This window comes from Boleophthalmus pectinirostris, unplaced genomic scaffold, assembly GCF_026225935.1.
Source record: "Boleophthalmus pectinirostris isolate CB_2022bp ecotype Guang Dong unplaced genomic scaffold, ASM2622593v1 HiC_scaffold_18, whole genome shotgun sequence".
In the NCBI taxonomy this organism is placed as follows: domain Eukaryota; kingdom Metazoa; phylum Chordata; class Actinopteri; order Gobiiformes; family Gobiidae; genus Boleophthalmus; species Boleophthalmus pectinirostris.
The window spans coordinates 20,342,202-20,356,201 of record NW_026571133.1 but is presented as its reverse complement, the minus strand read 5'-3'; the positions used below and the strand labels follow the sequence as shown (position 1 = coordinate 20,356,201).

The following is a 14,000-nucleotide window of genomic DNA, read 5'->3' as shown; positions in this document are numbered from 1 at the left end:
AATACAGTTAACTTATTACAAAGTTGATATGACTGTGTTGTGTTGTGTATAATGCAATTAACTACTAAACAGCTTTGTATGCAGTAAAGTTCAAACATAATGAGATATCCTGGGCCTACATCAGTCAGTAATGAGAACAACCAGGATATCAACTGAACCAATATCATGGGATATCTGATACTGCAAATTTTCCTGGATTGGCACCGATATTCAGTACCAGTACTGTTATCTGTGCAGATGCTGTTGTGAGTACATTAAGGGTACAATAGAAAATGAAAATTAAGCTTTCCTATCTGATAGGACGTTCTGTGTAAAAATTACTGAGTCTCGATCACCATCACAGAACTCAGAATCAATTACGTTCATGAAAGCAGTATGTATACTTTACTTACAGATTAAAGGTGCATTGTGTAACTTTTCTAGTGGAGGGCCCATCAAATGCTATTCTTCATGGAGATGTTATTGCTTTGTCTGGAATGTTTCACAGTATGGTATTAAACCTTTCTATCTCCATGGAGACCAAACCAGATCAAGTTACAGGTCAAATCTGTGGTGAGACAACCCTGCTCACAGTCAGAATCTTCATTTTTCTAGGTATTTAGGAGCAAAAGAAACACCTATAATTGAATAAATGTAAGCTTGAGCTGTTTAATATCATACTGTGGAACATTCCAAGCAGAGCAATGACATATCCATAGAAACAAGAAGGTGATGGATCCCCAACCAAAAAGTTACATATTGCACCTTTAAAACATAATTTCTTATTTTCATGGTTATCAAAAAGCAGCAAAGAAATGATGCAGCCGTCGCTTTGGTCATTGCAAATTAACACTGGTGACATTTATCTCAACGGGATGGATCAGAAAAAGAGCATGAACAACCTTTGATCGCAGTTGTCTGAAGCCTGGCTCATGCTGCTTTGGAAAGACTTAAATATGCTCTGTGCAGCAAGACAAGATTGATCTTAAGCAACCATTTCTCTTATATTGGTATGCATCCGAGAAATGAGCGCATTATGTAAACAGAAACACAGTCAGCCAGAAGGCAAAACAAAAACAATGGCTCTTTTTTTTTTACCCCAACAAACAATACCCCCAACACAACACTGCAGACTGCTTCAAAAAAGATCTTTTTGAAATAGATCTAATAATTGCCCTATGCATTAATAATACACCATCTTAACTACAGCACGACCCACACCAACTTAGGCTTGTTATCTTAACACACAGATCAGTATAAAGGTTTTGGGAGGATGAGCCCTAAACAGGCTGAACAAATGTATTTTTAGGTTTCCAAATCAACTGAACCGGTGTAATCTGCAAGCAAACCTGACATTACAAGCAACTCAAATCTCAAACTATCAAAAAAAATGCAGTTATTTTAATTCTCCTCCATGTTCATGTACATGAAAATGTGATATCATTTCAGATTCCATTTACCAAAACGACAAAGTGATGTGAGACAAGGACTTATCACACCAATGACCATTTTAGTTTAACTGAAGCATATACAGGAAGTTAACATTTTATGTGAAATTGCTTGTCTTGTTGTCTTTAGCTCAGTCCTGCATCAATAATCTATTATGACTTATGACAATATACAAATACATATTTTTTCACTGGTGAACTTAGCCAATATCCTTAACCTGTAACGAAGCTGCATCTGGAGGTGTATTAGCAAACTTAAGATGATCTTTGCTCCCTGTGCCACTCCTGGTTGCCTTTTGTCATGAATGATCAAGTAACCTTGAACAACAAGCCTTCAGTTATGTATAATACATTGGTAAATGATAAATAATAAAATGTGTTTGCAATGGCCTACTTCTGACAAGAAAAAAAGTGCACCAAAATAACATGTAGGACTAATCTCAAATGGACAAGGTAAAGCCCCTGAAGTGGATGCATGTTTCTGAATTCAAACACACTCTTTTTTGCCGTCACCTGTGCATGTGTCCCAATGTACCCTGACAACATTTGTGCATGTGGGAGTCAGCAGGCAGACAACAGGCTTCCATCCCTTTATGGATTCATGCAAATCAAGCAGCAATGCTCAATAATAATGACCACAGTGACCATCTTACACAGTGAGATGTCGCGTTATCTTGTATTCATCTAGACTCACCCCCATTTCACGAAATCTGATACAAGAAAAGTGTAGCAACTTTTTACACTTTGAATGTACAATGTGCAGATCACAAAACAGCACTTTTTACATGCATGTCCAGCCTAAGTACAGGATATATGACTGGGTTTAATGTACATGGAATGTATGGTATTTGCGATTTATTACTCTCTGGGGCTCTATGAAGTGACATCCAACAAAGGGTTTATGCAGACTAGAACAACACCAAAGAAAACAAACTAGATCACAATGATAAAAACACTGAGCGCAGGATCTGGACAAACCTGCCCCACCAGTGCCATTACCCATGGGCACAAAATGTGCTTAGCTAACAGTGGGCAAGAGGTCTGTGATAAAAGTCAACATCATAAAATGTCATGTCATGTCATAGAGACAAACATAAGGAGGACTACTAAAGAAGTGAGAGCCCACAAAAATATGGACGTAGATGGAAAATAATGTCATTCTTTTATGGTATGACAATTTTCTGTAGGTTGCCCTCATAGTATATTGTGCAGAACATATCCTTGACAAAAATGATGACCACATTAGAGTTGCTACAGAAGACAGAAGTAGTTGATACAGGGGCCTTTCATACTGTTGATATGCATTTTAAATAAAATCAGAAGATGAGTTCAAGTCTTTCAGATAGAAAATGTATCTCTTACTGTGAGTAAACCAAAACAAGCAGAGACTCGTTCACCAAATACACCAGCCCAGCTGTTTTCTCAGTCTCATACAGGCTTTAATAAATGGAGTACATTTTATCTTGTCAACTTTTGGTTCACGTTTCAACATTTTTCTAACGTCTAATTAATTATAAGAATGCATTTGTACTTTGACTAGGCAGGACCAGACTTGGACCACAACAGAACAATGCAATGTTTAGAGACGACTCCGAGCAAACCACGACACACGTAAGGATTTTTTAGGCGAGCTGGTCATGCAAAAAAAGGACTCACAATGCGTATTTACCATTTTGGGTCCAATATGTGCGCGCGTCCTCACTTCTGATGAAACTTTTCTTTACAGGATCAATGCCAGTACTGGTCATATTCAGATTGGACCTATCGTTTCGCAGTCCTCACGCGGATCGTTGTTGTTTGCCACCGAAACACTAACCATGGCAGACCGCATGCTGCCTCCTCCACTGCAGACTCAACAGGCAAGAGAGCGAGCCACAAACAGGGCGACAGCGAACCTGCTCTGTGTACCATTCCAGCCGCTCCTCCAGCCCCATATCCCACCACCTTAGTCTCCCTGGCCTCGGGAGAGCTGCAGGCGCAATGTGTGAGTAAGCCCCGCCCACGTGTTTATTCAGAGGGAGGGGCCGTGAGAAACCCACCAAACACCTAGGCTACAATCATTTATTAATTAAGGCAGTATGGTTTTACAAATGTTATAAATATATATATATATGAACCTGCATATAGAGATATAGAGGACTTTCTCTTTGTATGTCACTGTATGTATTGTCATATGGACAGAGCCTCCAGAATTCAATGAACTGATGTTGCCATAGCCATTTACTTTCCAGAATAAAAGCAAAGGAAAATAAATTGTAAGCACAAACATATCTGTGTTTGAAAAATGTGCTTGACATGCTGCATGGCATTTTTATTATATTCTTCATTTCTCAAGACAACCTATGAATTTATAAAGTTAATCTGGGGGGGATCACAGCAATAACTGGGTAAAATGGAAAATTGTCCCTTTGCTATATCCCAAGTGAAATCTTAGATCTATTTTCCCACAAAGCTGTGTATGCGCCATGAATGATTTAAAGACACAGCAGACCTACTGTGGCCTAAGTTATAAAAAAAAACAAAAAACTAATTAGTGCAGTTAGAGGCTCTGTCACATGAGCTGCCGATACTGTCCAGGCTCACATTAAGTATTTATCCTCCCTTTATAACTCAACTGCCTTCTGCATGGCTCCATTGCTTCACATAAAAAACAGGAGCACCTTTGTACTCTGTCCATCTTTCATTTGAGCGTGTTCTTCTGCCTCACACTGGCCTGTAGCCTGTTATAGTACTGGGAATGAGTCAGCCAACTGTTCATCATTGTGACACAGGAGTGTGCGCTGACAGGTTGGCCACTACAATGAGGGCCCAGTGGTTCAGTCTACAAGCACAGAGGCTGTCTGTAAGGTCACAAGCAATGTCATTGAAATTTGAATAGGATCCAGGCTGATTAAGTCATTTTTCCATGGTATATTTAAAAGTAGTGTCACGTACAGGCACAGCAATATACACCCTCACAAAGATGTCAGCTGTGTGTCCCCAAATAGACTTTGAGTTCATTTGCTTGAAATACTGACCTGTATTAAACATGACACTTAATTAGGACCATTTTAGAACTTTGATTGTGAACAGACATTGATTTGGTGAGTAAGTGCACAGACCATTTGAAAACTACTGCTGTTGATGCCATTAACAACAAATGACTAATGAGTGTTACAGCACCACATGACATTGAAATATTGAATGGTGCATTTTTCCATTTTTACAAAGGTTTACTAGGACATCCATTTTTACCAAAAGTGACCAACAGAATATAAAATTTAAATATACATGCTCAAATACATATTTTTGTTTTACCACAGCACACTAAAAAGGCTGAATTGTAATACATTTTGAAATCAAATTTTCCATTAACACATCTAAGTTGATCCACACTGTCAAAAGTAATGCACTTTTCCAGCATGTCCAAGTTGTGTGTAGAAAAATATAAACACATGGTTAATCACAGTATTGTTCTCTAGGTTCACCACTGACATTTGTGTTCTGTATAGACATCCTGCTTGACTTCCTGTCTCTGTCCTTGCAGTGGCGTAAGTCAGACCCCCATAAACACCAGGGAGACATTGAGAAAAGTGATCACAGTGGACAGCCTTGTCAGAGGGTGGGGCTGACTGTTCGGGAGTATGATGGATCGGGACATTCTAGGGAGGCGCTGGACTGCCTGGCTACGATATTACAGGCCAAACTGTTTACATTATGTTTTGATAACATAAATAAAGTGCAGTGCAAAATATAAATTACACATAGCTCTCCGTATATGGTCTTTAGCCACTGTGTCTAGACAAGAGATTCTGTCGCTACATATCTGTGTGAGAAGTGCAGCCTTGTGCTTTCTCATTTCCTTTTTCCCACTGAGATAGCACGAAAGCACAGACAAGCCTATCTGACGGCCTATCAAAATAATGATGGAAATTACACAAGACAGTTGTATCTAATTTCCTATTCAATAGCTGTTCAGTGACAGCAGTAACAAATTCATCATGATTTGGGGTGATATTTACATTTAATATGACAATACAAAGTCATGTATATGTGATATGTAATGTTTTTGCACTCTGCTCCTTATGGGAAAGCTATGTTTACTTTCAGGACAAACAGACATAAAATCTATGGTACACATCTGCTGTTGACTTTGCCTAACAAGAACAAGGACAAAAACATCCGTCTAAGTTTAGCAACAGTGAGGTTATGTATTATGAGATGTTATAACCATATTATAAAAAGTCATCTTTTATACAGCCCCTCTGTCCTCACAGATGCCTCATCTGCATATTTTCTAGCATGGAACAATTCTCATTTGCTTTTTAATGAAAGATATTCAAATCCTTGGACATATTCAATTAGGAAAGTTTACAATGCATGCTTGCTGTGAAATGTGTTGTAGTGAGAGGGCAATAAAAGGGCATGAACTGACAGTGAGAGTGATCAGGCACAGACAGACCACAGGCAACAGTGTCCAACAGGGGCACATTAAAAACAAGGCACTGGTGCAGCATCAATTGTACAACAAGTGCTTCCATACATTTTATTTCTGCAGCTCTGAACAATCTGTAAAACTCTCTATAAACCCTCGCGCTTTGTCAAGCTCAAGCTTTGTCATCTGTCTGCACAGCCCCTTTCACCAAAAACAAAAGGTGGCTTCAGGGGTGACTAAACATTGACATGCCCATTATTCCAGGCTCTTGAAGAAACTAAATCAATTGGCCAGATAAATGGGAATACTGCTGAAAAAAAGAACAGAGCAACTGATAGTCATTCTCTTTTTAAGGCTTCATACAGTATTTATGTCTGTATTTTTATGAGACAATTTAATGAAAAATAAATAGTAAATAAACAAGTGTGTAACTTATTTTTTTCATATTGTGTCATCAAAGCCATCTTAGCAACGTATATGCACCCAAGCAAATTGCTAAGTAAATGTTGTGAAGATGGCATTCACTGTGCACCTCAGTTAATTGCAAGAAAGTAAATATATAGCAATATCATGATGATGTTAAAGGCACACTATGTAACTTTTCTGGTGGGGGGTCTGCAACCTGCTGGTCTTTATGAAGAAGATGTCACAGTTTTGCCTGGAATGTTGTTGAAAGATAGATAAGTTTAAGGCCAACTGTGGAACATGCCAGGCAAAACTATCACATCTACATGGAGACAAACAGGCAGCAGAAACTGGCAGAAAAGTTACACAGTGCACCCTAAGCCTGTGTATGGAGGCAAGGCTTTCAGATAGGACAGTAGAGATCTGACCGCACCAGAGGCTCTTTGAACTGAATATCTGAGGGGTCACACCTTCAAAGTGCCTGTGTGGTGGGGGTGGAGCATAAAGCTGTACTGGCTGCACTTTATGTCTCATCTTTCTACACATCACATCGACCTTTTCTCGTAGCATTTTATCCCCTTTGTCTTGTGGTTTCATCTTTGTATTCATTTAAATTAAAAACTGCTGTAATTGAGAGGTGTAAAGAGATAAAAGCACTCAAAGCTGTAACTCAAAGCAAATGGTCAGATCAAATATGGTTTCTTAAAGTAACTGTTATTTGAAATGGCTATAAGCTAACAACAACAAAAGGATCAACAAGTTGCAGTTCACCAAACAGGTGAAATAACTCTAAGCCTTATCTTTCAACATTTGTTTTCACTTATGGAAAACCGCAATAAATGATTTCCAGCTAAACATGTTACAATGGTAGGCTATATATAATTTAGTAATGAAGCAACATATATTTATATTTGTGCTTTCTGTCTTCAGAGCTGAGGCTACAGGCTGATGACCCAGACAAGGTTATATGCAAATGAAGAGCTTCTCATGTGAATTTGACCAAATAAACCAAATATAGCCTAAATGTGCTTCAGACTGCACTCTCAAAAAGAATGTCTAAATGATCTATAAATCTACAAAAACTAACCAGACACTTGAAATAACCTCTCCTGATCCATTTTGGGTGGAAATAGCCTCACCAAATGTAATTAGAATTAGGGGAAAGTACGTTTAATGTAACGGAAACTTAATTATTCTCCACTGAATAAAATTAGGTGCCCATCAGTGTGAACAAAATGTCTGCTATCACCATCTGTTGTTGCTATGGTGACAAATTAAGGAGTTAATTTGAATGATGACAAATGTGTGGTGACTTCAGGAAGGCCTTAGTTTGGAGTGTGTGCAAGTGTTTTGTATGTGTGTGCTGGGACAGGTCATTATCATTACAGAAAATTACACAAGTGAAGATAGCACCAATTGAACATGTAACATGGGCAGACTAATATAATCATATTTAGGTTGAAAGATAACGAAGAGGGGATTATTTAAATTGTCACTAATATACAAAACTGAAAACAAAACCGAATAAACACATGTAAGTAAAACAAAAGTGCAGTAAGCTTGGACTATGAAAAACAGATATTGATACCCAGATACCTAATTCATACTGACATGGCACAAAGTGAGTGGTCTTCATCTATATCAGAACTAGTATAAGCCCACATGGTAATAATAGTAATAATATACGTAGTACTATTAGTCATGTTGCAATTTACACTCTATAGGCCTATTATATATATATATATATATATATATATATATATATATATATATATATATATATATATATACATATACACACACACACACCTATACAAACCTATGATGGTAACGGCTGAATTTTATTATAAGCTCTAGTGCAACATTCTGAGAAAACATAGGGAACAACACAGACACCACAACAATCAAGTTAATTTCAAAACCACTTGCACAAAATGACATTTTGAGGAAAACGACGGTTTTATACAGGCTCACAGTATACTTAATACTGAAGAAACTAAAGAGTGTCACAAGTGTTTTTTGATCAGTCCTTGGAGGAAGATGCACTCACTGGGGAACCATATTAAAGCAATGTACTGCCCTGCTTCCTTGTTGACTGACTTCTTTTCTGTGCCCGAAAGAGCTTGGCTTAGTTGACAGGAAGAAAAACATTATGTTGAGTTGGTTACATAAGAGGGTTTTAAAATCATTGTGTTATGTGGTTAGGCTGCAAATCCAAATAAAATCAAATGTGTCAGCAGAAGAGCAACTCAAAGAAAGACCTCAAGGGTGATTTCTTTTATGAAAAGAAAATGAACCATTTTGGCTGTGGTAAAATATAGTAATTTAAATAGATTAAATAACCTGAGGCCTGAGAGTGGAAAATGGTGATGTAATTTATAAAAAAGCCATAAAGAATAATTTCCCTTTCTGTGCATCGACAATGGCTTACGATGTGCATTCCTCACATATTACTAGGACCACTTCCAGGTAAAAACTGAAGAGAAGACATGGTGAAACCTGTCTGACTCTAACAAACTGAAATGCAGCATTCCTCTAACCTAATTCCTACAAAATAATTGCACAGATGAATTTCACAAGTCACATTTACCAGTTATATACATTCAAAACCAGTGGTGACTTGTGAAGCAAACAACTTAACTTCAACTCAATACATTTGCAATTCATTTCACTCTACTAAAGAGAAAGAGACACAGAGATAGGTTCAAAAGGGCAACAGTGCACTAATCACTGCATTTGACCCTGAAAAATGTCCATTCATACAAAACTCTACAGCATGCTAAGCGAATTACCAGGTGTCAAATAGAACAATTCTACCTCTGTGACATAGATGAGGGGGATAGCGCTGTAGTTCTTCCTCATGCCTTCTCCTCCTCAGCCAGTGGTCAAAGTGCATGCCACACCACCACCTCCACACAAAGCTCTGCTCTTCTTTGAACCTTAAGCCTGCCTAGTCATGAGCACACCTTGTGAAATCTATACTTCCTGTGCTGACAGATACTGAATTAGCCTCCAAACACCAAGTCTCTCTGAATTGCTCCACTCCTTGTCGAACACTGGCTTCATACTGAGGCGCAGTCCCTCTTGCACTTCACTGTCTTCCAACTAGTGGGCAAAATACCACCTTAAAAGGCATGAAGGAGTTTTCTGATCCCTATCAGCCACCCTCCACTGGCCCAGGCGCACACTTTGCCACAAAAGCAAAAAGCTCAGCTGCCAGTCATGGGGAAGCAAAGCGAGGTTAGTGAGATGTGTTTGGACAGAAGCTGAGGAGGAGGAGAGGGCTCAAAGGAGTGAATCAGAATAATGTTGAGTTAGCATGTTAAATGCACTCTAGAGAACAACAGTAATGCACACAGCAAGTGTGCATTTATGTGTGGAGCGTGCAGTATTTTATTGTTTGGCCCTTTGTGACCCCAGACCTTGGCACAACAGATGGAAATTAGTCTTTGGCTATAATCTGCTGTGTTTACATTTAGGCTATGTTGTGTATATGTCCCAATCAAATAAATAGATAAAATAAATGTGAGACGGCTGGACATGTCACTCACTTATCAGTGATACAAGCTTATAATGTAAAATCAAAGATGTCTTTTCCATGTGTCTTATGTTTTAAACCATTGGTTCCCAAACTTTTTGTAGTCGCATTACCCTTGACACCAGTTGCGTACTCCATATTTCGATGCACTCAAAGGAAAATGTCTGCACTTGTAACACACTGTAAAATATCTGATAGTTAAAATATTTGCTAATATATTAAAGCATTTGATTCAAACTTAATTCAAATTTAGGCCTGCCTGAGAGATCCAAATCAATCAATCAATGTGTTAACAAATAAAAAGATAAGATAGCAATTTCTGCTTTTCCAAAACACTCCTCACCTACCCCATAGGTCACTCCTTGACATGCACACCTGGGGGTAACCGTACCCTGATTTTGGAGCCACCATTTTAACCTGTTCCTTACAGTTAAGTATATTACAAAATATGAAATGCAATGCAAGTGGTAGTGTATACTTTGATCACCAGGTGATGCAACTTAGTAATTATTTTAATTATGTTATTTCCACAAAAGTCCCAGGGGAACAAACAATGATTCACTGCTTGAACAACTGGGGTGACCTTGAGTGATATGAAACTAGGACTTCCGAAAACATGACCACTTGTTACAGCTTTGGGAATGAGCATATTTGCTATAATCTGACATACTGACACTGTAGGTGTTACAGATGTTCATTACATAACACTACTACTACTACTACTACTACTACTACTACTACTACTACTACTACTACTACTACTACTACTACTACTACTACTACTACTACTACTACTACTACTACTACTACTACTAATAATAATAATAATAATAATAACTATAGTAATAATAATAATGATAAGGAGTTGAAACATGAGGTAGTCTTGTGATGTTATAAGAAGCAGTGGCTACTGAGATATGAATAATCTTGTGGAGCAAGGGGAAAAAACACATAACTGTGTAAAACAATTACTGGAGATTGATGGTGATTCAGAAACAACTGCAAATGCATCTTAACTGTCTCAAGGCAATGTCTCATTCAGAAAAGACAAAAAGCTGCTTTAAGCCACGTCTCAACATCAAGATGACCCTCTTTAGCCTTCCCAGCTGGCATCACTGGCACAGCTGCTGCTTAAGTAAGCTGCTACCATGCAGCATCAACATCACAATAAAAAGACACAAATAAACTATAAACAACAGCAGCAAGCAACACAATAAACTACCCTAAACGAAAAGGGGACCTTGTTTTATTTTAAGTTATATTTTTTTAAATTGTAACCAAAGTTACAGAAAACACGAATCTATAAAAGAGCGCCATCTAGTGGTTATGAAAGGCAGTACATCTGAGTTTGGCGTAAACTTACATGAAAGCGCCTTCGTTTTTCCGCTTCTTCCTCTATGCTGTCCCAAAGAGGAAGTATAGGTGCTATGGTGACCCTCCTCATTTAATACACTCAAAATGCTAAAACAGAAAGGAGAAAGACTTACAGTGTTTTCCACATTTCTGGCAGCAAAACAGTGTGCCCAGTGATCATCAAACAACTTGAGTAGTGGCAATAGATATTAATTAACATGACTATACTGACACCAAAAAAAGAGAAGGTTATACAAACAAGAAAGAAACACATTAAAATCTACTTACACACACACACACTCTTCTTTGTAGCAGTCCTATGCTAGTCTTGAGCACCAGTCCGGTTTGGTGACTGTGTTTGCTGTGAATCACTTTTAACACGTAGTTCTTATCCAATCAGCATGAGGAGACTTCTACACACCTTAATGTGAAATGCTGGTTGCTACAAAGTTTCCTTTAGCTCAGCATAATCCTACATGATTAACACAGAGGTCTGTCACAGACACTGTGGTGTAAGCTTACTGTAACGTATACTGCAAAGCTCATTGCCTGAGGTACTGAGACAAGGTTGGCATTCTGTAAGTTGAAAGACAACTTAGACACTAAAAAAAATCCTCGGAGTCTGAAGACTAAAAATCAAAGTGACAGCTGGAATGCAGACTCTGTCCCTAAGACTATACACATATAGTAATAAAAACACATTTCACTCAAATTGCAATAGATATTTTATTTTGTATGTGAACATTATGGCCATTAATATAAATTACAACATTGAAAAGTGACAATTCCGTCCAGTATCACTGAGGTGTGGCTTTCGGAGGCACCCACTCATGTATCTTCTTGCGTGTCGTTGGGTATGGGACATATTGCTGTGAGGAACCACTCACATTGAACTGATGCACCTCAGCCAGAAACTTCTTAGGCTCAGGTGGGTGTGTGGTGGGGGGATCCTCTGTCATACAGTGCAGCCAACGATGCCTAACATAAGAAACAATGGGATTCTTTTGACTGATCCATTTCAACTAGGGCTGAACGCTTTGGCAAATAATTTATGTCTATCTATATCTATATCGATATAGATATAGATATATAGATATTTGGGAATTATGTCTGTATAATAGGATTCTGTTCAAAGTTCACAAAAAGAACTGAAATATCAACTGATGAAGATGATGTTTCAGATCTAAACTATTAAGCAGAATAAGATAAAATAAACATTACAGCTTTATGGCATCCATTCAGATTTTGATTTCAGTTACTTCAATTAATCTTGCAGCCCTATTGTAAAACATATTGTAATTTATATTACCACTCAGCTGGCACCATGCTCCCATCCACCTCCCATAAAGTGTTCTTTCCATTCATCTCAGTTGTATAGATCACCCAGCGATGACGCCCTTAATAGAGAAAACAGAGATTTTTATTACTTTGGCAAAAATGCATGTATAGAATACAAATGTGCGGGTTTTTTTAATTATTATTCTTAGCATAATGCCAGTAGTATGATTTGCAAAAAAAATTAAAAATTACATAACAGACATAGATGATGTATGTAGATCAATATTTAATATTTTGGTCATTGTAAACTGAAAATCTTCTTAGCTTAATGAGACCTTTGACTTCCTGTTATTCTGAATCAATAAGCTCCATGTTTGCATTTTCATTAATTGGTATTTTTATTTTTCAGTTATTTAACCTTTGCATACAACCTGGAATAAGAAGAGGAGTAGACTGCAACCACCTATTATTTTGGTTATTGATTACTCAGGTGATTATTCTTTTTTTGATTAATTAATTAGTTGTTTAAATTGTGACATTTTGCCAAATTTTACCCATATGAAGGTCAGTGAAGTGAAGCCACTTAATGCCTCCCTGATGGAGTGCATTTACAAATAAAATATGTTCTTAATGAAAAAAACAATGTTTCAACATGCATTTCTATGTGATTACTTCAAACTCCACACGTTTGTTTAGGAAAGGGAGCTGAAATTTTCTGACTCAACTCCGAATAAACCAGTGGTCGAAAATAACTAAGTACAAAGTGAAAACAGTGTTTTGTTATGGGATACTCTTACTTGAGGTTTTTTTTTTGCTCCTGTATCTGCAGGATATATTTTGATCTGTAGTCTAATTTTACAACATAATAATATAATATAAAATAACATAACTGAGTAGCCACTAAAGGAACGCCATTATAACATTGTGAAAAGCTCATGAAAGTTGAAATTGCAAAATGTGTCTGCTTTAAGAAAACTGAACGCTATCTTAATAAAATATATTTGATATGACTGAGGCAGACTGGAAATATGTTCATCTAAATTATTATTTTACTCACCAAAGAAGTAATGCTTCTTGTCTTCATAATATTTGTTCCCATATTTATCCACTCCTATCAGTGCTCCAGTTTTAATATCATTCACTCTGTAAAAAAGATACATTTACATGTGTATGAATGAAATATCATTTAATGCTGAATGAAATCAATGTGCGGATGGTACAATAATGAAATAAGTATATATTTACTAAATAACTTTACTCATTGGGATTAGTTAGCATTACTGCTAAGAGAAGATGGAAGGTCGTAGCCACTTACTCCACTTTTTAAAGTATTTTACCAGGCACCAAATAGTTTAACGATAAATATAAGTTTATTACCTAAAAAACTGCAGCAGAAATCCTTTAACTCCTCCATGACCTCTTATCTGCCCCAAAGCCCTTCTGACGAGGTTAGCATACTCCGCCATTTTTGACGGAACTATTTCGATGACGGACCATTCTGCTTTATAAGGGTCCGCTGAAAACATGGATCCATGGAACATAGAAACCAGACACAAACGTGCACTTGAAACTTGAAAATGTGTAA

The 14,000-nt window shown here is 37.4% G+C and overlaps 2 protein-coding genes across 4 annotated transcripts in view; both read right to left on the bottom strand.

The window, feature by feature from the left end:
* tmcc3 (transmembrane and coiled-coil domain family 3) overlaps positions 1-11,487 on the bottom strand; it is a 29,495-nt gene extending 18,008 nt beyond the window's left edge. Inside the window, exons 1-2 of one of the 3 annotated variants that reach the window (XM_055154172.1) lie at positions 11,426-11,487; positions 11,148-11,245 (exon numbers count right to left, since the gene is read on the bottom strand). In XM_055154172.1, the coding sequence (XP_055010147.1) occupies positions 11,148-11,228 (81 nt within the window). In that variant the 5' untranslated portion in view covers positions 11,229-11,245; positions 11,426-11,487. Of the gene's footprint in view, positions 1-3,096; positions 3,356-9,063; positions 9,175-11,147; positions 11,246-11,425 lie in introns of those variants that run through there. The other 2 variants (XM_020926377.2, XM_055154173.1) reach the window with 2 other exon arrangements.
* Positions 11,488-11,849: 362 nt separating this feature from the next.
* Positions 11,850-13,919, bottom strand: ndufa12 (NADH:ubiquinone oxidoreductase subunit A12). The gene is made up of 4 exons (XM_020926719.2): positions 13,793-13,919; positions 13,473-13,558; positions 12,447-12,534; positions 11,850-12,115 (listed from the first exon to the last, which is right to left on the bottom strand). The coding sequence occupies exons 1-4, from the start codon at positions 13,879-13,881 to the stop codon at positions 11,935-11,937; spliced, it is 444 nt and encodes a 147-aa protein (XP_020782378.1). The 5' UTR covers positions 13,882-13,919; the 3' UTR covers positions 11,850-11,934.
* Between the last annotated feature and the right edge of the window lie 81 nt (positions 13,920-14,000).

What these genes read in the sequence shown, in the direction of transcription:
- ndufa12 (XM_020926719.2), bottom strand. Translation starts at nt 13,881, where the DNA reads ATGGCGGAGTATGCTAACCTCGTCAGAAGGGCTTTGGGGCAGATAAGA. An exon ending in TTTCTGCTGCAGTTTTTTAG is followed by an intron (nt 13,559 to 13,792) that starts GTAATAAACTTA and finishes TCTTTTTTACAG; the next exon opens with AGTGAATGATATTAAAACTG. An exon ending in CAAGAAGCATTACTTCTTTG is followed by an intron (nt 12,535 to 13,472) that starts GTGAGTAAAATA and finishes TTCTCTATTAAG; the next exon opens with GGCGTCATCGCTGGGTGATC.